The 21,321-nt window shown below is 46.3% G+C and overlaps 1 protein-coding gene across 3 annotated transcripts in view; it reads right to left on the bottom strand.

Moving 5' to 3' along the window:
- TUBGCP2 (tubulin gamma complex associated protein 2) overlaps nucleotides 1–21,321 on the bottom strand; it is a 97,688-nt gene that overhangs the window by 18,015 nt on the left and 58,352 nt on the right. For all 3 annotated transcript variants that reach the window (XM_045022885.1, XM_045022886.1, XR_006580850.1), the window contains exons 10-16: nucleotides 19,595–19,775; nucleotides 17,200–17,380; nucleotides 16,310–16,482; nucleotides 14,843–14,971; nucleotides 9,992–10,112; nucleotides 7,937–8,080; nucleotides 5,143–5,271 (exon numbers count right to left, since the gene is read on the bottom strand). In XM_045022885.1, coding sequence (XP_044878820.1) covers nucleotides 5,143–5,271; nucleotides 7,937–8,080; nucleotides 9,992–10,112; nucleotides 14,843–14,971; nucleotides 16,310–16,482; nucleotides 17,200–17,380; nucleotides 19,595–19,775 — 1,058 coding nt within the window. The remainder of the gene's footprint in view (nucleotides 1–5,142; nucleotides 5,272–7,936; nucleotides 8,081–9,991; nucleotides 10,113–14,842; nucleotides 14,972–16,309; nucleotides 16,483–17,199; nucleotides 17,381–19,594; nucleotides 19,776–21,321) is intronic.

The raw sequence follows: 21,321 nt of genomic DNA, 5'->3' as shown, positions 1-21,321 counted from the left end.
AGATATAGATCGCGGACGCCCTACGGATATCGAAGGAGGGCAATTGTTGGTCTCCTTGCAAAGAGGGTGGCTTCGGAAAGAAGACCGGAAGGAAGATATCCTGGTAGATATAAAAGGCCGACACCTCCTTAGGGAGGCAGGTTGGACGTGGTAATAACTGCCCTTGTCCTTGAGGAACACAGTATACCTTGGGCCTATTGTGAGAGCCTGAAGTTATACCTTGGGCCTATTGTGAGAGCCTGAAGCTCGGAGACTCGTCTGGCCGCAGGAAAGGCTACAGGAAAACTGTCTTGCAGGACAGGTATATCAATGTGCATGTTGACATTGGCTCGAATAGGGCATTCATAAAACTGGTTAGAACCAGATTGAAGAGCCAGGTTTATGGCGAGGCCCTACTCGGGGGGAGGTATAAACGCTCCAAGCTCTGAGGAACCAGATGGAATGGAGCGGGACCTCGGCGGGAGAAACATTGCGCGTTTCGGAGCAGCAGGAGAAACGCTTCCACTTGGCCAGATACTTTAACCGAATGGAAGATTTTCTACCACCCCGGAGAATCCTGTAGAACCGAGGCAGAACAACGTAACTCGGATCGGGTTAGCCACGCAGGAGTCCTGCTGTGAGGAGCAGGGATTACAAGACCGGGTGGTGAAGGTTGCCGTGATCCCGCGTCATGGGGTCTGTGCCAAGAGGGTTGCTACCGACAGGTGTAGCAACATGGTGTGCCAGTGCTGCCCAGGTTACACTGGAGCGATCACGATGAGGGGCGCTCTGACCCTGCGGAGTTTTAGCAGGACCTTGTGAACCAGCGGGGACAGTGGAAAGCGTACGGCAGATGGCTGATCCACGGCCTCAGGAAAATCCTCCACGACCGAGCCTGGGGAGAGGCCTTGGAACGAGGAGAATTTCTCTCTCTTTCCGTTCTCGCGAGAGCGAGGAGGGCTATGCGGGGAAAGACCCACTTCTGGAAAACGGAATATATAAAGACGGGAGGAAACTACCACTTGTGAGACAGGAAGGATCTGCTGAGACGATCGCCTGGTACACAAGGCAGACTGCTCTCAGCTCTCGGACATTGATGTGTAAGGCCAGCTCTTGCGCTGACCGAAGGCCGTGAGTGCGAAACTACGCCAGGTGCGCACCCAGCCGAGAGATGGGCTGTCTGTCATGAGGGACCCCGAGGGGTGAATGAAACAGCATCCCTGGATACACCAGGGAGGACGCTCACTCCCGGTCGAGGGAGCCTGGGCTGCTCGGGGGGAATGAGACGACCACGAGTATGCCATCTCTGCCTGGGTGGCACACCCAGGTGAGCCACGATCGAAGTGGGCGGAGGCGAAGCCTGGCATGTTTGGTTGCAAACGTGCAGACAGCCATGTGACTCAGGAAACCTAGGCAGGTGCGAGCCCAAGTTGGCGGGAAGGTCCATAGACCTTGTACAATTGTTACCCTCGCCTGAAACCAAGGCTGAGGTAAGCAGGCTCTGGCGAGTCTGGAGGCCAGGACGGCCCCAATGAATTCCCTTCCCTGTATGGGAATCAGAGTGGATTTTACTATTGATCATCAGGCCTAGACACAGGAATAGGTTCGTGACGATGCCCACATGACTGGTAACTTGGGCCCCGGTGGTTCTTCGAATGAGCCACTCATCTAGATACGGAGAACGTGTATCCGGCGGTGGTGAAGAAAGGCGGCGACTACAGCCATGCACTTTGAATACCCCTGGGGCCATATACTGGGAATAACGATGGTAGGCCCCCAACCGAGGGTACCTTCTGTGTGGAAGAGAAATGGCGACGTGAAAACACGCGCCCTTCATATCGAGGGCGGCGTACCAGTCTCCGGGATCCCAGGATGGGATGACGGTCGCCCTGGGTACCATGCGGAACTCATCTGCATCGTGACTTGTTGAGTTCCCGTAGAGCAAGGATAGGTCTGAGACCTCCCTTCGCCTAGGGGATTAGGTTTCGCCCTTAGGTACCTCCTGTATAGCTCCGATGAAGAGGAGCGTCCGCACCTCTTGCCAGAGGAATCGTTCGTGAGAGGGGTCCTTAGGAGGGGCGAGGATGGGTAGGCTTTTGCCCCATTGGTGGTCAGAAGGACCCTAATTTCGGCTCCTTTGGGGTGCAGATTGATGGCCACGACCGTGTAAGCCACGCCCGCTGGCCAAGTCCTGACTTTGTCAAGGCGCAGGGTAAGAGCGGAGGTTGGGGACGGAAACGTTGGCGCTGAATCACCCGCATGTGCATGCCGAGAGAGAGAGAGCAAAGTGACCCTGCTGCCCTTTAGGTTCTGCAGCCTAGGGCCAGTGTTTTCAGAGAACAGGCCTGTGCCAGTGAAGGGCAAGTCCTGTATAGCGTGCCGCAGCTGCGAGGGAAGGCTCGACAACTGGAGCCATGAAACGCGCCGCATGGCAACACCCGAGGCCAGAGTCATGGCAGCGGAGTCAGCTGCGTCCAACGAGGCCTGGAGGGAAGCTCTCTCCAGTTCCGTCCTTTGCTGCAGGAGGGCATCGAACTCTTGATGGGAGTTCCGAAGAACCGACTCTGAAAATTTGCCCACCGCCACCCACAGTAGCGGATAAGCAGGGCTTGCTGGTTCGCTACACGAAGTTGCAGGGCCCCCTCCGGGTACATCTTACGGCCCAGTAAGACCACACGCCCAGCCTCTTTGGATTTAGGGGCTGGTCGCATTTCGATTAGAGGAGGGCCGGAGGGGTATGTTCCTGCCCCCGCCTCATCTGGGGAGGAGGAAAAAGAAAAGGCCAGGGACAAGCGGGTCCTATGTGGGCTCGAGCTCCTGGAAGACCTCCTGATCCGGTGGGATCTGGGAGCCCGGTGCCGAACCGGGGGTTGCTCTGTACCGGTCGGACGGGGACGACTAATTGTCACCTCTGGCACCCAGAGCTCCGAGGGAACGGAGCGAGATGGGTTCACCGGTACGCCTCTGGAGTGGTAGTACACCCAAGGCGTCCAGAATGACCACTGATAGGTCTCCTGGAAGACTCTGGAGGGCACATCGGAAAACAGAGTGCTACGCATATGAAGTGTCCGCAAGGGACGACACTGATGCGTGGCTGGATGGCCCTGGAGGAGCTGAAAGCTCTTGGTAGAATCTCCGTCTGTAACTGACGTCGCTCGATGCGGCACCGGGGATCGGTACCGGTAGACATACCGGTACCGAGAACGGGACCTGCCACCGAAGCTGTGCCGGGCGGTCGACCGAGGGTGCGAGGCTCGATGATCAGGAGTGGCTACGGGCGTCCCGGTGTCTGGGGCGGTGCCGGGAGCTGGATCGGTGCTGAGTGTCCCGGACCGGTGAACGGGATGCTGACCGGTGCCGCGAGTACTACTGGTACCAACATGGAGAACGGTGCCGAGACTGTGAGCGGCGTCGAGACCTAGATCGGTGACGGGACCGAGAACATCTGCGGGACTGCGACCCTGAACGGTGCCGCTCTGCGGTGCCGACGTAGGGTGGTCTGATCAAGGCAGGCCTGCCCATCGACTATGTAACCCGCACCGGTGGTGCCGGGGGTTGAAGCAGCGCAGATGCTGTCGTTGCAATCAGCTCCCTCGACGTGGACTCTGTCTCCGGCGTGGAGGGAATAGTGAGCTCGACCATAGCTCGCACCACTGATGCAGCTTCATAGCGAGCTCGACCACGGTCCGTACCGGGGAGTGTTCCAGCACCGGACTCGACGGCTCTTGCCTGGCCGGAGTTAATGGTGCGGATATTGACGGTGCCGCGGCAGACATCGGTGCCGGGCGATCCCACTGAACATAGCGCTCGGCTGCGGAGCAGGCGGCTCGGATGCAGCTTCCGGGCGAGCTCGACCACGGTGCGTACCGGGGAGCTTTCCAGCACCGGACTCGACGGCTCTTGCCTGGCCGGAGTTAATGGTGCGGATATTGTCGGTGCCGTGGCAGACATCGGTGCTGGGCAATCCGACGGAGCATAGCACTCGGCTGTGGAGCAGGCGGCTCGGACGCAGCTTCAGAGCGAGCTCGACCACGGTCCGTACCGGGGAGCTTTCCGGCACCGGACTCGACGGCTCTTGCCTGGCCGGAGTTAAAGGTGCGGATATTGTCGGTGCCGCGGCAGACCTCGGTGCCGGGCGATCCAACTGAGCATAGCGCTCGGCTGGGGAGCAGGCATCTCGGACGCAGCTTCAGAGCGAGCTCGACCACGGTCCGTACATGGGAGCTTTCCAGCACCGGACTCGACGGCTCTTGCCTGGCTGGAGTAAATGGTGCGGATATTGTCAGTGCCGCGGCAGACACCGGTGCCGGACGATCCGACAGAGCATAGCGCTCGGCTGCAGAGGCGGCGGCTCGGACGCAGCAAGGATATTGTGCCTCTTCATCCTCCAGGAGAGGGATCCATGCCGAGGGTACGTCGGAGCCAGCGACGGTCGTGCCAGGAGGCCTTGGCGGTACCGGCGATCCGGTGCCGAGGGAGCGCACCTTGAAACCTAACTAGCGCTCAGCGCCGAGAGCGGAGGAGCAAGAGCTGCCTCCCTCAGGAGCTGTTTAAAACGAAAGCCCCGCTCCCCTTTGTTCACGGATTAAAGGCCTCACAAATGCGGCACTTATCTGTGAGGTAAGATCCCTCGAGGCACTTAGGAGAAGATCTCTTGTCGGCAGCTGCTTGTGGCCGGCCGAGCATTAGAAAACCCTGTGGACCGGGCATCGGACCCGGCACCGGGTGAGGGGAAGGGGATAAACCCCGAACCCCTGTAAAATAAATACACTATACTATTCTACAAACGAACAGAGTTAACTACACTATAAACAGAACGAGAGAAAACTACGAGTAGCTAGGGAAGTGGAGGTCAGCTAAGCTGCGCTCCACTGTTCCAACGGCCGTCACGGGCGGAAAGAAGGAACTGAGGAGCGGACGGGCCGGCTGGGGTATATATCCTGCGCTATAGCGGCGCCACTCCAGGGGGCGCCCAGCCGGCCCGCCCGAGTTGCTAGGGTAAAAATCTTCCGAAGAGCCGTGCACGCGCGGCGCACACACCTACATGGAATGCATAGGAGCAATCACTCGAAGAAGAAACTGGACTTCCAAGGTGCTGTCTGGAAGGAAAAATTAGCCAGTTAAGAACAAGTATATAAATACTCTGAAAAGTGGGTGTCTTACTTTATTAGTTAGCTGCTTCTTCACAACCTCCTCGGCACGCTCCTGCTCTGTTGGTGGGCCCAACATCGTGCCGTGCTCTAATGTAAGCCGGCCCATTTCATTATTCAGCTTCATGCTTTGGGTAAATCTCTGTGGGAAGAGTAGATGATAAAACATTGTAAATGGTAAGCCACATTTCTATAGTTAAAATGAAGCATAAGAACTGGTTTTAATTCAGGCAGGACTTTAGAGCTTCAAGAAAGTTCACAAAAGCTTTCTTCCATAGCAGTGGGGTACATGCGATCAAATCCTGGTTAAGGCAGTGATGAATCTGGTGTCTCCCATCAGACCTCCCATTTGCTTCACTGCCCATACATCACTAAAACACAACATCATTTTGCATGAGACACCAGTGCTGGCAGAAACAACTGTATTACAGGTCAGGATTGAGGTGCATTAGGGGTGCCCATGACTGAACAGTAAGGGTGCTGCAGATCAGTACAGTGGTGCTCTGGTAGAGTTTGAGGGAAGAGGACAGAAAGGAAGAGCCTGGGGTGCTGAGAGTTAGAGCAGAGATGCAATGACAGAGATATACAGGGAACTTGCACAATGCACACCTGAATATTCCTGACTACCAAATCCTGTTCTAACCACTGGGTTAGAAGGCTGGGTTAAGAATGGGACTAGAAGAAGGCTGGGAACAAACAGGTGCAGGAACTACTGAAGCTGTGTGTGAATGCTTTGAGCAGCCATTGAATGCTGCTGGGCTTAACAGCCAGTCTGCTGACTCTTCCAACCAATCAGGCATAGATGACAAATCTGAGAAACTGTCCCAGATTGAGGTGTCAATAGAGAAGACTGTGGAACAAACTGATAAATTAAACAGTAATAAGCCACAAGGACCAGATGGAATTCACCCAAGAGTTCTAAAAGGATTCAAATATGAAATGGCAGAAATACTAACGGGTATGTAACCCATCATTTAAGTCAGGTCCTGTACCAGATAACTGGAGGATAGCTAATGTAACACCAATGTTTAAAAAAGGCTCTAGTGGCAATCCTGGCAACTACAGGCTGGTAAGCCTAACTGCAGTACAAGGCAAACTGGTTGAAACTATAGAAAAGAATAAAATGATCAGGCACACAGATGAACTCGATATGCTGGGGAAGTGTCAACACAGCCTTTGCAAAGGGAAATCATGCCTCACCAATCTATTAGAATTCTATGAGGATGCCAACAAATGTGGACAAGGATGATCCAGTGGATATAGTGTACTTGGCGTTTCAGAAAACCTTTGACAAGGTCCCTCAGCAAAGGATCTTAAGCAAAATAAGCAGTCATGGGATAAGAAGGAAGGACTTCTCATTGATCAGTAACTGGTTAAAAGACAGGAGACAAAAGATGGGAATAACTGGTCAGTTTTCAAAAAGGAAAGAGGTAAATGATCTGTACTGGGACCAGTGCTGTTCAACATATTCATAAAATGATCTGGAAAAAAGGGTAAACAGTGAGGTGGCAAAGTTTGCAGATGATACTAAACTAGTCAAGATAATTAAGTCCAAAGCAGAATGCGAAGAGTTATAAAGGGGTCTCACAAAACTGGGTAACTAGGCAACAAAATAGCAGATGAAATTCAGTGCTGATAAATGTAAAGTAATGCACATAGGGAAATATAATCTCATCTATACATACCAAACGATGGGGTCTAAATCAGCTGTTACCACTCCAGAGAGAGATCCTGGAGTCATTGTGGTTAGTCAATGTGCATCAGCAGACCAAAAAGCCAACAGAATGTTATGAACCATTAGAAAGGGATAGGAACAAAACAGTAAATAGCACAATGCCACTATATAAATCCATGCCTTGAATACTGCATGCAGTTCTGGATGCCCCATCTCAAAAAAGATCTATTAGAATTGGAAAAGGTATAGAGAAAGGCAACAAAAATGAATTGGTGGTATTGAACAGTTTCCATATGAGGAGAGGTTAAAAAGACTATTCAGCTTAGAAGAGAGACAACTGAAGGGGGTATTACAGAGGTCAATAAAATCATGAATGATGTGAAGAAAATGAATAAGGAAGTGTTATTTACCCCTTCACAGAACACATAAACAAGGGGGGTCATCCAATGAAATCAACAGGCATCAGGTTTCAAACAAACAAAAGGAAGTACTTGTTCACACAATATAGAGTCCACCAGTGGAACTCGTAGCCATGGAACAATGTGAAGGTCAAAAATAGAAGTGGGTTCAAAAAATAATTAGATAAGTTCATGGAGGATAGGTCCATCGATGGCTAGTAGCCAAGATGGTCAGGGATGCAACCTCATGCTCTGGATGTCCCTAAGTATCTGACTGCCAGAAGAAGATGGGACTAGATGACAGGGGATGGTTCACTCAGTAATTGCCCTGTTCTGTTCATTTCCTCTGAAGCATTTGGTAGTGGCCACTTGCGGAAGACACGATATTGGACTAAATGGACCATTGATCTGACTCAGTATGGCCATTTTTATATTCTTAACAAGCACTACGAGTCAATTCTCATCAGTAATAAACTCTATCAATATTCTTGGAACAACAAACTCAAACTTTCCCTAGGATGTTTCAGTCATCATCTTCTTGCCAAAGCAGCTGTCAGAATAGTAAAAAGAAAGCTGAAGAGGCTGCTCACAGGAACAGGAGAGGCCAGTGAAAGAAGCAAAGTATTTCAGAGGGAGGAGAGAGGGGCAAGTCAAAAGAAATGGCACTGCGAGAAGAGGGAAGTGGCATTTTGAGCAGCTGCAAGCCCTGTGGTGAGTGCTGGGAGGCCCCATACCTGCATACAGTTTGTGAACATGACACAAACAGACATCAGCTTGGAAAAGATCTTCAGCAGCTCAGGATTTGTTAGCATGCAGTCCTTTAGACAGTTATCCAGAAAGCTCGTATGGTGGCTCAGGACATCATCAATATTGGAAGCCTGTTACAGGAAAACACAACAATAAACAACACATCAACCAATTCCTTACACTAGCCTGCTACCAGAGATTTAAAATATCATTAGTGATGTGAAATAAATTAATGGAAAAAGAAAAAGTAAAATTACTATGAGATATTGAGAAGATCATAGTGCTTAAAATGTAAGGTTAAACTCAGACCGGAAATACATTATGGGAACAAAATGAGATTGAGATACTGTTTCTGTAGGGTTTTACAAGTTTTTAGTCATCTCAACTGATATGGCTTCAAGTTTTAACAAGTTTACATTCAGATAAAACTCTACACTGACTCAAGATCTGCAGAGATTAAGAACACAAATTGAGTCACGAGAAGGGTATTATAGCAAATACATCTAAGACATCTGCTTACACTTCTCAGAGCCAACAAGGGTCAAAAGCACAACCTTTCCCAGAACTAGAATGGAATAGGGATAAACCCCATTCCCCAATGAGTCAGAGATGTTGGTTCTTATGCCAAGGGGTTCCTTTTCCATTTCAGAGCTCTTTTTTATGACAGTCTGCTTGATGAAAACGAGGAGAATTGGCACAACGCAGAACATCAGCCTGAAAGGGGCTGCCGTTTCCCGTAATTTCTAAATCTCAGTGATCCTAATTCATGGAATACCAGGTAGGGAAAAACTCACCCAAACAGTCCCAAAGTGTGATTAAGAGCTAGTTCGGTGCTCCAAACATGTAGTGCAATATATGCCTTATTGAAATCAATGGAAGTTTTCCCCAGATGCTTGGGGAGGTCTAAACCCTTGCTGACAATTCCCTTACAAGACTGTATCATGCCTTTAATAGCAAATTAGTGATTAGGATGATTCTGTTTCATAACTGACTGTCATAACAAACAAAAGCAATGTATATGTCACCCAACCTTCCTGACCAAAAGTCTAGTCCTCTGGACCCTCAGGGAGATTGGAGTGAACATACAAAAGAATTCAGAGTGATCATTAGTCATAGTCACAGTGAGAGAGTCAGCCAAAACTCTGCATCAATGATTCCTGGGTATGTCTAAAACCTTGGCATCCCAGTGCTCTGGGACCATTCTCCCCTCATGCAAAGGAGTTGCAATCTTTCTTCTGTTCCTGTTATTTTCTTCTCTCTTGGTAGATGGGATCCAGCCACTGCTGGCACCATGTCACATGGTGGTGTAAGCAGGCACTGGAGCACAGAGAAAAGTGGTTCTAAGAGAGGAAAAGCCTTTATTAATAATAAAGCTGGGAAGTGAAGAAGAGGAGTCAGCACTACTGTGGTGTGGTGAGACCAACAATTTTAGCCCTGTAAGTGTCTGCCTGCACAGGAACAGCCTCTGGAGGAATAAATTTTGAAAAGAAAAAGAGCTACTTTTGTGGGTCTCCCACATCCAAAAGTGTGTGTTGCAAACTCTTCTGCAGGAGTTAACTATTCTCTTAGCAGGTGCTGGTGCACAAACACATACAAAAATCAAACTAGCATTGTAAACTTCAATCACTGGAACAGCCACATGCCAAGGGACAACATTGCTAGGGAGAGTCACTCCAATCTAGACTTCTAAGAAGGCAATAAAATAATGGGGAGTAAGACAAGTGTCCTTCTGGAAAACTCTTGTCTGGATCCAGTATCTTCCCTTAGCTGCCCCTCCTTAAGTCTCTTTCCTTTCTAGGCAGAAGCATTGTCAGGCTTCTGATGTAATCACCACAGGAATAGCACTTATAGAATTCCCAACAATGTCTTCTGGCGCAGTAAGTGTGGGGAACACAGTAACTGTTTTCCAGAGAACAGTACATTTAAATATTTACTTTAAGTAACTGAAATCTGATTTTTTCTTAAATAAAAAGGGATAAGAGTAAAGTTCAGTGATGTGGGACTCTTGTCCAACAGGCCACAGGTCAAACCACTAAACTCACCGATTTCAAGTTTTTCTCAAGGATATGCCATGTAGGTTCCATCACTTCAAACATCATATAATACTGGATATTCTGTACAAAATTCAGCATCCGCTGTCGTAGTGTGAAAGCACCAGCAAACCTGAAAGAGGCAACAAGCAGCAAAACTCAGAGATGGCAACCGTCACTGGGAATTGACTTTAGACAGGCAGGTGAAGCACAACTGAAGACAACCACCCAGAAGACAGGAAATAAAATGTTTACTCACCTTCTTGTAACTTGTTCTTCGAGATGTGTTGCTCACATCCATTCCAATTACGTGCGTGCACGCCACGTGAACAGTTCACCAGAAGATTTTTCCCCTTAGCAGCATCCATTGGATCGGCTCTGGAACCCCCTGGAGTCGTGCCTTCATGGCACCACATATAGGGCCCTGCCAACTCGCTGCCTCTCCAGTTCCTTCTTGCCAGATACTCCGACAGAAGGGAAGGCAGGTGGATTTGGAACGGATATGAGCAACACATCTCTAAGAACAACAGTTATGAGAAGGTGAGTTCTTCTTCGAGTGCTTGCTCAGATCGATTACAATTAGATGACTCCCAAGCCTTACCTAGGAGGTGGGGTCGGAGTTTATGGAATTGATGATTAAATCACAGCCCAGTCGAACACTGCATCATCCCTGGCGTGCTGGGTGATTGCGTAATGTCAAGTGAAGGTGTGGACCGAAGACCACGTAGCCACTCTACATATCTCCTGGATCAGTACCAAGGCCAGGAAGTCCGACGAAGATGCCTGAGCTCTGGTGGAACATGCAGTCAAAGTGGGGGCAGGGACCTTTGCAAGATCGTAGCAAACCCCGATACGGGATGTGATCCATGACGATATCCTTTGTGTGGACACTGGGAGGCCTTTCATCCTGTCAGCTACTGCAACAAATAGCTGGTTTGACTTGCGGAACGGCTTAGTTTGTTCAACATAAAAGGCCAATGCATGCTGCACATCCAAGGAATGGAGGCTCTGCTCACGGCTATTGACACGGGATTTCAGGAAAAAAACCAGAAGGAATATGTCTTGATTGGCATGGAAATTCGAGACCACCTTCAGGAGGAACACCAGGTGAGGTCGCAGTTGCACCTTATCTTTGTAAGAAATGGTATATAGGGGGTGGGATGTGAGAGCCTTGAGCTTGGACACCCTTCTGGTTGATGTTATTGCAACAAAAAGGCCATCTTGTAGGAAAGGCAGAGAAGTGAACAGGTCGCTAGGGGCTCGAACGGGGGCCCCATCAGCCTCGAGAGTACCTAGTTAAGGTCCCATGTGGGAGGTGGGCTGCTGAATATGAGGATATAATCTGTCCAACCCCTTGAGGAACCGCTGCACCATTTCATTAGTAAAGATGGTGCATCCATGCTCTCCTGGGTGAAAAACTGAGATGGCAGCCAGGTGAACCTTTATCGAGGAGTGAGACAAGTCCTGCTGTTTCAGCTTTAGGAGTTAGTCCAAGATAAAGGTGACCGATGATTGTGTTGGAGGGATATGACTCTGCGAGCACCAAATTGCAAATCTCTTCCACTTGGCTAGGTAAGTCGCTCTAGTTGAAGGTTTTCTGCTACCCAGAAGAACCTTTCTAATGGGGTCTGAGCATGTGAGCTGTAGCAGGTTCAACCACGCAGCTTCCAAGAAAGGGGATAGAGGATATCATATTGCCTCTATATAAATCCATGGTATGCCCCCATCTTGAATACTGCGTGCAGATGTGGTTACCCCATCTCAAAAAAGATATACTGGAATTGGAAAAGGTTCAGTAAAGGGCAACAAAAATGATTAGGCCTATGGAACGGCTTCTGTATGAGGAGAGATTAATATGACTGGGACTTTTCAGCTTGGAAAAGAGATGACTAAGGGGGAATATGATAGAGGTCTACAAAATCATGACTGGTGTGGAGAAAGTAAATAAGGAAGTGTTATTTACTCCTTCTCATAACACAAGAGCCAAGGGTCACCAAATTAAATTAGTAGACAGCAGGTTTAAAACAAACAAAAGGAAGTATTTCTTGACACAACGCACAGTCAACCTGTGGAACTCTTTGCCAGAGGATGTTGTGAAGGCCAAGACTATAATAGGGTTCAAAAAAGAACTAGATAAATTCATGGAGTATAGGTCCATCAATGGTAATTAGGATGGGCAGTGATGGCATCCCTAGCCTCTGTTTGCCAAAAGCTGGGAATGGGTGACAGGGAATGGATCACTTGATGATTACTTGTTCTATTCATTCTCTCTGGGGCACCTGGCATTGGCCACTGTCGGAAGACAGGATACTGGGCTAGATGGAACTTTGGTCTGACCCAGTATGGCTTTTCTTATGTTAATTCAAAAACTCTTCAGAGGTGTATGCTTCGATATAATTGTTAAAGAAGTCTTTACAAAATTATGAATAAGACAGGGCTGGGACTACAGCATGGTTACCCAGACAGTCTACATTTCCCAGCCTGCCTTGCTCGCCTGCTTCCAAGAAAGAGAGACTGGCTAGGATCATCAGGGGCTACCATGATTTTCCTCACACTGAGGATGAAGGGAGATTCTAGTCCACCCTGTTCATGGAACTCCAACCATGGAACCAACTGCATGTGCTCATTCATGAATTTCAGAGTGCCTCCCTGAGACCATTTCTGTTTCCTGAGAGAGATCACTAACCATTACACCTACAAACCTAAGATAAGGCAGTACAGCCAAGGAGAGATCTCATTCATTTTAAGGCCTAGAGACCATTACAAGGATACTTTCAGAGAAGGAGAATTACAAGGTATTTTAATTAAATTTCCCTTTTCTAAAGATTCTGAGTTGTCCATCTGATTTTTGGGAAGAGGTTACACATACCCTTGAGGAATCTGTTTGCTGTCGAATGAGTGAATACTGAATATCCGTCTATCTTCTGACAAAAACCTGTTATGGCCGCAAGAAGCCTGAGGCAATTTCGCACTGTCACAGTGGGATAAACCTTCAGATCTAAAGCAATGGCCAGCATAGTCTAAAATGGTGTCCCTAGCCTCTGTTTGCCAGAGGCTGGGAATGAGTGACAGGGGATAGATCACTTGATGATTACCTGTTCTGTTCATTCCCGCTGGGGCACCTGGCACTGGCCACTGTCGGAAGACAGGATACTGGGTTAGATGGACCTTTGGTCTGACCCAATAGGGTCATTCTTATGTACCTGGGGAAGGAAGGCCTTGCTTTTGGAGAGTCCAAGACTGCTGCTATGAACTCTATTTTTGTACAGGAGACAGGACTGACTTCTCTGTCCTGTTGATGCCTCGCGTGCCAAAGGTGGATTGGATCACAATCATACTGGACTGCACCTGAGCGTTGGACCATCCTCTCACCAACCAGTCATCCAGGTGGGGAAACACTTGAATTCCTGATTTTCTGAGGAAAGGAGCCACTGCTACCATACACTTTTGTATTGCCATATGGAAATGTGAATCTTTTAAGTTGAGTGCAGAATTCCAGTCTCCAGGACCAAGAGAGGGGATAATGGAAGCCAGCATGGTTATGCAAAACTTTATCCTTTTAAAATGTTTGTTGAGGTGTCACAGGTCTAGTATGGGTCTGAGGCCTCATTTTGCTTTTGGGATCAGGAAATAGAGGGAATAAGACCCCTTCCCTCTGTGCAACTGCGGATCCTCCTCTATGGCTCCCAACTGTAGGAGGCACTGCCCCTCCCAAAGGAGAACTTCCTCATGAGAGTGGTCCCTGAAGACGGATAGGGAAGGAAGTGGGAAGGGGGGGATAGAAATGAACTAAAGGGTGTATCCCAATTCCACTGTGCTTCAGACCCACTGGTCTGTGGTGAGGCAAGAACAAATACTCGGGTAGTGTGATAGCTAGTTGGTAAACAGAGGAGTAGGAGAGGCTGGTACTATGGAAACTGGTAGGCTGTCTTTGATAAACACAAAGTGTTTGCTTTGCACTCCCAGATTGCCAAAATGAACTAGCAGCTTCTGAAGAAGGGGGAGGTCTTCCCCTGTATCCTCTGCTCTTCTTTCTCGCTAGGTCCTAGTGGCAAGGTGTGAAAGCAAAATAGCAGTGTGGCTGCTGAGGACAAAACTGCTTTTTATTTGGTATATATGTGCCCAAAGATCTGAGTGTTGACCTGGAGCCTTTCAGACTATGCGGCTTGTCATGTCATCTGCTTGGAGAAAAAGGGATGACCCTTCACAGGGAAAGTCTGTTGGACCTCTTGAGGGAGACCTAATGACTGGAGCCATGAACATCTGTGCATTGAAATGGCCAACGCCATGCCCTAGCAGCAGAGTCAGCCACATCCAACCCCGCCTGAAATGAGGTTCTAGCCAATAACTTTCCCTCATCCAGCAACCGAGAAATTCCTGTCTTGCATCCTTTGGCAATATGTCTATACATTTTAATATATTGTCCCAGAAGTTGAAGTCATAGTGCCCCAGCAATGCCAGCTGGTTAGTGATCCTGAACTGCAGGCCAGCTTTCTGCCAAACAAGTTGAGTGTTTTAGCATACTTTGATTTCAGGGTAGACACCTATTGCCCTGTCATCTTTCTTATTGGGGGCTAAGACCACCAGGGACCTCAGTGGGCGTGGGTACACTTTACTAATACTTTACTAGCACTAAATTCTCTTTAAAGAAGAATAACCATCAAGTACAAGGTCTGAATTAATCAGCAGGCTTTCTATCAGATGCTGAAATGCTGCTTAAAACAACTGCAGTTTGCTCTTCGCCTGGCAAAAGCATGTACAATGACTTAGCGAAAGGACCAGAACAAGGGACATTTAAAATGTGTAACCACTAAGAGGAAGAAAAAACTTCACAATACTCCAGTGGGAGTAAAAAAGCCATACCACTTAGCTGAATGTAGTGAGTACTCCTTAGCAGCCTTATTGCTGATCCAAACATTGCACAACTGTCTCTCCACGTGCTTGCAATAGAACATGTGTCTGAAAAGCATCTGGTATCTGGTTAAAGCTTTCCTGGAAATAGAACACAGGAAGAACGAAGATAATAAAGATTAAACCCCATTCTAATTAGCAGACAAGATAAGGTTGCTCTACACACCACACATAATACAAAACCACCAAAGCAAGGAAATAAAAAGCTAAGGCATCTAACATGACATACATTTTACTCCTCCACCCAGAGATGCACTACTCACCACTAAAGCAACCACAATCATAACTGCCCCAGTAGTGATAACCACAACTGCCCCAACACCTTGAACAGCCAGTCAGCCACACACACCCCCAACCCCCCCCCCACACCTGACTGTTCTGCACAGTTCTGAAAAAAAACACACTTATCCCCGTCTGGGGAAGGAGTGCTGGAAGGCTGGCAGATGCCAAAGCATGCAGCAGTGCACCAACTACACTAAAAACTAGTGCTAATGCTTCTACTTTTCACCAAGATTTTTAAGAGAAAAAGGAGAAAGATGTGGCCAAGGACCAGGCTCTGGACACAGTGACAGTTCCTCTACTTGCTGTCAATGCATTAAAAGGGGGAACAGAGGTGGGTGGGACTGGCACTTCTGTTAATATCTTTGGACACCAAATGTTCAGTGCCACAAAGAGGCCCTTGTGCCCCACCCAATAGATGCAGCTTTTTGTAGGAGATTATGCTGCAGCTTAAGTGGAATTTTCAAACTATCGTAACTTGGTCAAATAAAAACCAATTTTCACCACATCACTTAAGGCATTTCTCAATGACAATGGTTTGCCCATACCACCCCTCCATTTTGTTTCAAGAACTACTACAGAAGTGCCTTTTTAAAAAAATAATGAGGGAAATGTATTTCCCCAACTCTTCTCTCATTCAAAGAATGGCTGATCCATTTGCTCAAACTCTAAAACAAGAATTCACCTTCAAGCAGAGACCTAACTTGGAATATTTCTGCCTGAAAGGCAACCATGTCAGAAAGTTATGAGTGACTACAACAGGGGGCGGTGAGAGTTAGACTGGAAATGCATAGGCAATCTTAAGTTATAAAATATGTTGCTAGCATTTCCAGATAAGTTTTATGTTTTTATATAGTTTAAAACAGAAGCCTGAAATTCTAAAGACACCTCAGGTATTTTGGTCATATAACCAATAATTTGGCAGTGTTTTAATGCAGATAAAGTCATGGTCTAAGGATCTAACAGGCATAGCAATGGAAGTAAATGACCTCAGTGCTGCCCCTTTACGTATCACTAACCTAGGGAGTTTACATCTTCCAAGAAAGAGACATTCTGTTGTTTTGTCTTGCTTTTTTAACTACTGTATGAGTTCTGTGCAGAAGTAGGTTTGCAGTTTTCCTTTGTGGCCTAATACTTTACCTGTTTATAATGAGTGACAGAGGCCATTTGACAATGTAATCAAAAGAAAATGCTTCTAGGCCACTGAGAGTGAGCTCTGTGGGATCAGCATTGATAATGGCCTTTTCCTGTTTCGTTTCAATGGCCAGAACTCTCAAGAGCTGTGTAATAAGATCATGGGGCATCAGGTCAATCTGTAAAGAAACAAAGAGCAGGAAAAAGATGTTGTTGGACATTTTCTATTATTGTTTAGCTACAGACGTGTGGCAAGAGGACTGGCCTGAATGCACTGTATGGAATGTTGTTAGATTCATTCTCAAGTTAAGTAATAGCGACTGGTACAGTATCCATCATGCTGTTGATGAGCTAATCAGCAGTGTCAGTTCTGGTGACATTAGAGCATGAACAGACAGAAGAATGGTCAATTTGATGTTTTGTGGAGAGATCATTACCTTCAAGAGAGCTAAACAAGGGCCAGCAAAGATCCATCTCTGCTGAATGTCAGTTACTACTGGACAGCTAGACCTGAACAAAGGTTCAAGAAGTTCTTGGGACTTTCATGCTAAAGTTTCTGAACATAATAGATAGACAGACGCTACTAATTGACTCAAACACTTCATTTTATTATTTTGGGCGATGCGGTTCAGAGCTAGAAATAAAAGTGGAAGTATGCACTCAGCAATACTGAGTCCACCTCATCCTTTCAGCACAGGAGTCAATAATGAAGCAGGAATGGAAGTGGAAAGGACAGTATCCTGAGACAGCTGAAGAGGGCTTTTTCTTCCATCTATATTTTCTAGGATTCTTTGCTTTGCTTTTACAAGTTTCTTTAAAGCATATGGATTTTTCTAGGACATGGATGGGCCTCACTGCTCTATTTCAGATTATTTTCTCCTTATATGGACTCTTACCTTTAAATCATCTTTAAATGGGTCTGTGTTGGCAGTGCTCATTCTCAAGGCTAATTCAAGCAAAGCTTCTAATCTAGTAGGTATAATGTCATCTACCGGCTTTTTCAGTTCCTCTTCTGTTAGATCCATGAAGTGAACAAAGAAATCTCCTTGGTCCATTAGGAAGTAGTGCTTTATAGACCTACTCAACAAAATGCAAATACAAAAAAGAGGAGATTTAGAAAGTAAGTTAAGTTTCAGAGTGTTAGTCTGTATCAGCAAAAAGAACTGGAGTACTTGTGGCACCTTAGATACTAACAAATTTATTTGGGCATAAGCTTTCATGGGCTAAAACCCACTTCATCAGATACATGCAGTGGAAAATACATTAGGAAGATACAGATATACACACACACACACACCATGAAAAAATGGGGGTTGCCATACCAACTCTGAGACTAATCAATTAAGGTGGGCTATTATCAATAGGAGAAAAAAACCTTTTGTAGTGATAATCAAGATGGCCCATTTCAAACAGTTGACAAGAAGGTGTGAGTAACAGTAGGGGAAAAATTAGCATAGGGAAATAGCTTTTAGTTTGTGAAATGACCCATCCACCCCCAGTCTTTATTCAAGCCTAATTTAATGGTGTCCAGTTTGCAAATTAATTCCAATTCTGCAGTTTCTCGTTGGAGTCTGTTTTTGATATTTTTTTGTTGAAGAATTGCGACTTTGAGGTCTGTAATTGAGCGTTCAGGGAGGCTGAAGTAGTCTCTGACTGGTTTCTGAATGTTATAATTCTTGATGTCTGACTTGTGGCCACTTATTATTTTGCGTAGAGACTGTCCGGTTTGGCCAATGTACATGGCAGAGGAGCATTGCTGGCACATGATGGCATTTATCACATTGGTTGATGTGCACGTGAACAAGCCCCTGATAGTGTAGCTGATGTGATTCGGTCCTATGATGGTGTCCCTTGAATAGATATGTGGACAGAGTTGGCAACGGGCTTTGTTGCAACGAAAGGTTCCTGGGTTAGTGTTTTTGTTGTGTGGTTGCTGGTGAGTATTTGCTTCAGGTTGGGGGGTTGTCTGTAAGCAAGGACTGGCCTGTCTCCCAAGATCTGTGAGAGTGAGGGACTGTCCTTCAGGATAGGTTGTAGATTCTTGATGATGTGCTGGAGAGGTTTTAGTTGGGGGCTAAAGGTGATGGCTAGTGGCGTTCTGTATCTTTCTTTGTTGGCCTGTCCTGTAGTAGGTGACTTCTGGGTACTCTTCTGGCTCTGTCAATCTGTTTCTTCACTTCAGCAGGTGGGTACTGTAGTTTTAAGAATGCTTGATAGAGATCTTGTAGGTGTTTGTCTCTGTCTGAGGGATTGGAGCAAATGCGGTTGTATCTTAGATCTTGGCTGTAGACAATGGATCATGCGATGTGGTCTGGATGAAAGCTGGAGGCATGTAGGTAAGTATAGCGGTCAGTAGGTTTCCGGTATAGGGTGGTGTTTATGTGACCATCGCTTATGAGCACTGTAGTGTCTAGGGAATGGATCTCTTGTGTGGACTGGTCCAGGCTGAGATTGATGGTGGGATAGAAATTGTTGAAATCATGGTGAAATTCCTCAAGGGCTTCTTTTCCACGGGTCCAGATGATGAAGATGTCATCAATGTAGCACAAGCAGAGTAGAGGCATTAGGGGACAAGAGCTGAGGAAGCGCTGTTCTAAGTCAGCCATAAAAATGTTGGCATACTGTGAGGCCATGGAGTACCCATAGCAGTGCCGCTGACTTGAAGGTCTATATTGTCCCCAAATCTGAAACAGTTGTGGGTGAAGACAAAGTCACAAAGTTCAGCCACCAGGTTTGCTGTGACATTATCAGGGATACTGTTCCTGACAGCTAAGTAAGTTAACTATCTGTAATGCTAAATGTAGAAAAAAAGGAGCAAAAGCCATCAGCTCTCAGCCAGTATGCAGACTCTCATGTAGAGGATGTATTTTCCTGTGATTGGACATACAACTAGAACTATTATGTCTTCCTTTTTCCCCACCCTCTGATCCAGGTGTTTGTGTGTTCAGATTTTTTATTAAACATGTGCCCCATTCCTGGGCAAATCACTACAAAGCATCCTATTAAGAATGATCCTGCACTGGCCCTGAGGAATACATTGGATGATTTAATACGTCTATGATTCTGTGAATTCCAACTGAGATACATTTTTGACCTAATACTTGACAGAACCATTTGTTTTTCACATTAAACTCATAAATCTAGTTTGCTTTATTTTTACAGATCAGAATTTCTATTGGAACTGCAATGATGTAATGGTAACATGGCACGGAAAAAACCCAAAAGGTGAAAAGATCATTACTTCACTATTTAAATACAAACATTAATATACATTTAGGAAATAAATCAAACCTCAAATGAGCCACAAGTTCTTTTTCCTCCATTAGGAAATCCAGAAGAACCTTGCTAGCATAGTTATAAGCTTTTTCTATTTGTTCCACATATGCTCGCTCTTTCAATGTGTAGATGACCTCTTTAGCCTCAGGGCAGGTAACATCACAACCACATTCTCGAACAACATTTAAATATTTCCCTAAAAGAAAAAAGTGGCAGCTGCTGTTTAGTCTGACTAATATTAATGCAATTAATTTTCACTCTCTCGAACAGGTAGACATTTAGGCCAAAACTTTCAAATATAAGGGTATAATTTTCAAAAAATGTCTCTGTGGTTTAGAAGTCAAGAGGACTCAAGCACTTTTAAAAATTTTACCCTAGGTATCTAAAATTAGACTCCTAAAACCACACATAGGCACTCAGAACTGGCTTGATATCCAGAAATGCTGAGCAACCTTAGCTCTCAATGAAGTCAATGGGAGCTGCAGATACTCAAAACCTTTGAAAATCAGGGATTATATCTTAGAAATGCCCAGCACCTAGCAACTTCTCACTGAGAACAATAGGAACTGATGGGGTGTTGGAGACTTGTGAAAGACTGGATTACTGATTTAGGCACATAAATGAAGAACAAAGATCTTTTGAAACTCACGATTGTTGTGCCCTTCTGAAAGTCAGGACTCAGGCTACATGTGAGGATTTCAAAGCAGTTTACAAAGACTCACAACCCACTTTTGTGAGGTAAATATGGATTATAGGGCTGTCAATTAATCGAAGTAACTCACGTGATTAACTAAAAAAAATTAATTGCAATTTAAAAAATTAATCGTGATTAATCACAGTTTTAATAGCACTGTTAAATAATAGAATACCAATTTAAATTTATTAAATATTTTGGATGTTTTTCTACATTTTCAAATATTTTATCACAGAATCATAGAATATCAGGGTTGGAAGGGAACTCAGGAGGTCATCTACTCCAACCCCCTGCTCAAAGCAGGACCAATTCCCAACTAAATCATCCCAGCCAGGGCTTTGTCAAGCCTGACCTTAAAAACCTCTAAGGAAGGAGATTCCACCACCTCCCTAGGTAACCCATTCCAGTGCTTCACCACCCTACTAGTGAAAAAGTTTATCCTAATATCCAACCTAAACCTCCCACACTGCAACTTGAGACCATTACTCCTTGTTCTGCCATCTACTATCACTGAGAACAGTCTAGATCCATCCTCTTTGGAACCCCCTTTCAAGTAGTTGAAAGCAGCTATCAAATCCCCCCTCATTCTTCTCTTCTGCAGACTAAACAATCCCAGTTCCCTCAGCCTCTCCTCATAAGTCATGTGCTCCAGACCCCTAATCATTTTTGTTGCCCTCTGCTGGACTCATTCCAATTTTTCCACATCCTTCTTGTAGTGTGGGGCCCAAAACCGGACACAGTATTCCAGATGAGGCCTCACCAATGTTGAACAGAGGGGAATGATCACGTCCCTCGATCTGCTGGCAATGCCCCTACTTATACAGTCCAAAATGACATTAGCCTTCTTGGCAACAAGGGCACACTGTTGACTCATATCCAGCTTCTCGTCCACTGTAACCCCTAGGTCCTTTTCTGCAGAACTGCTTCCTAGGCTTTAAGAGTGAATGGGATTCTTCCATCCTAAGTGCAGGACTCTGCACTTGTCCTTGTTGAACCTCATCAGGTTTCTTTTGGCCCAATCCTCTAATTTGTCTAGGTCCCTCTGTAG

This window comes from Mauremys mutica, chromosome 7 (genome assembly GCF_020497125.1).
Source record: "Mauremys mutica isolate MM-2020 ecotype Southern chromosome 7, ASM2049712v1, whole genome shotgun sequence".
Lineage (NCBI taxonomy): Eukaryota > Metazoa > Chordata > Testudines > Geoemydidae > Mauremys > Mauremys mutica.
This window is presented reverse-complemented; position numbering and strand designations above follow the sequence as displayed.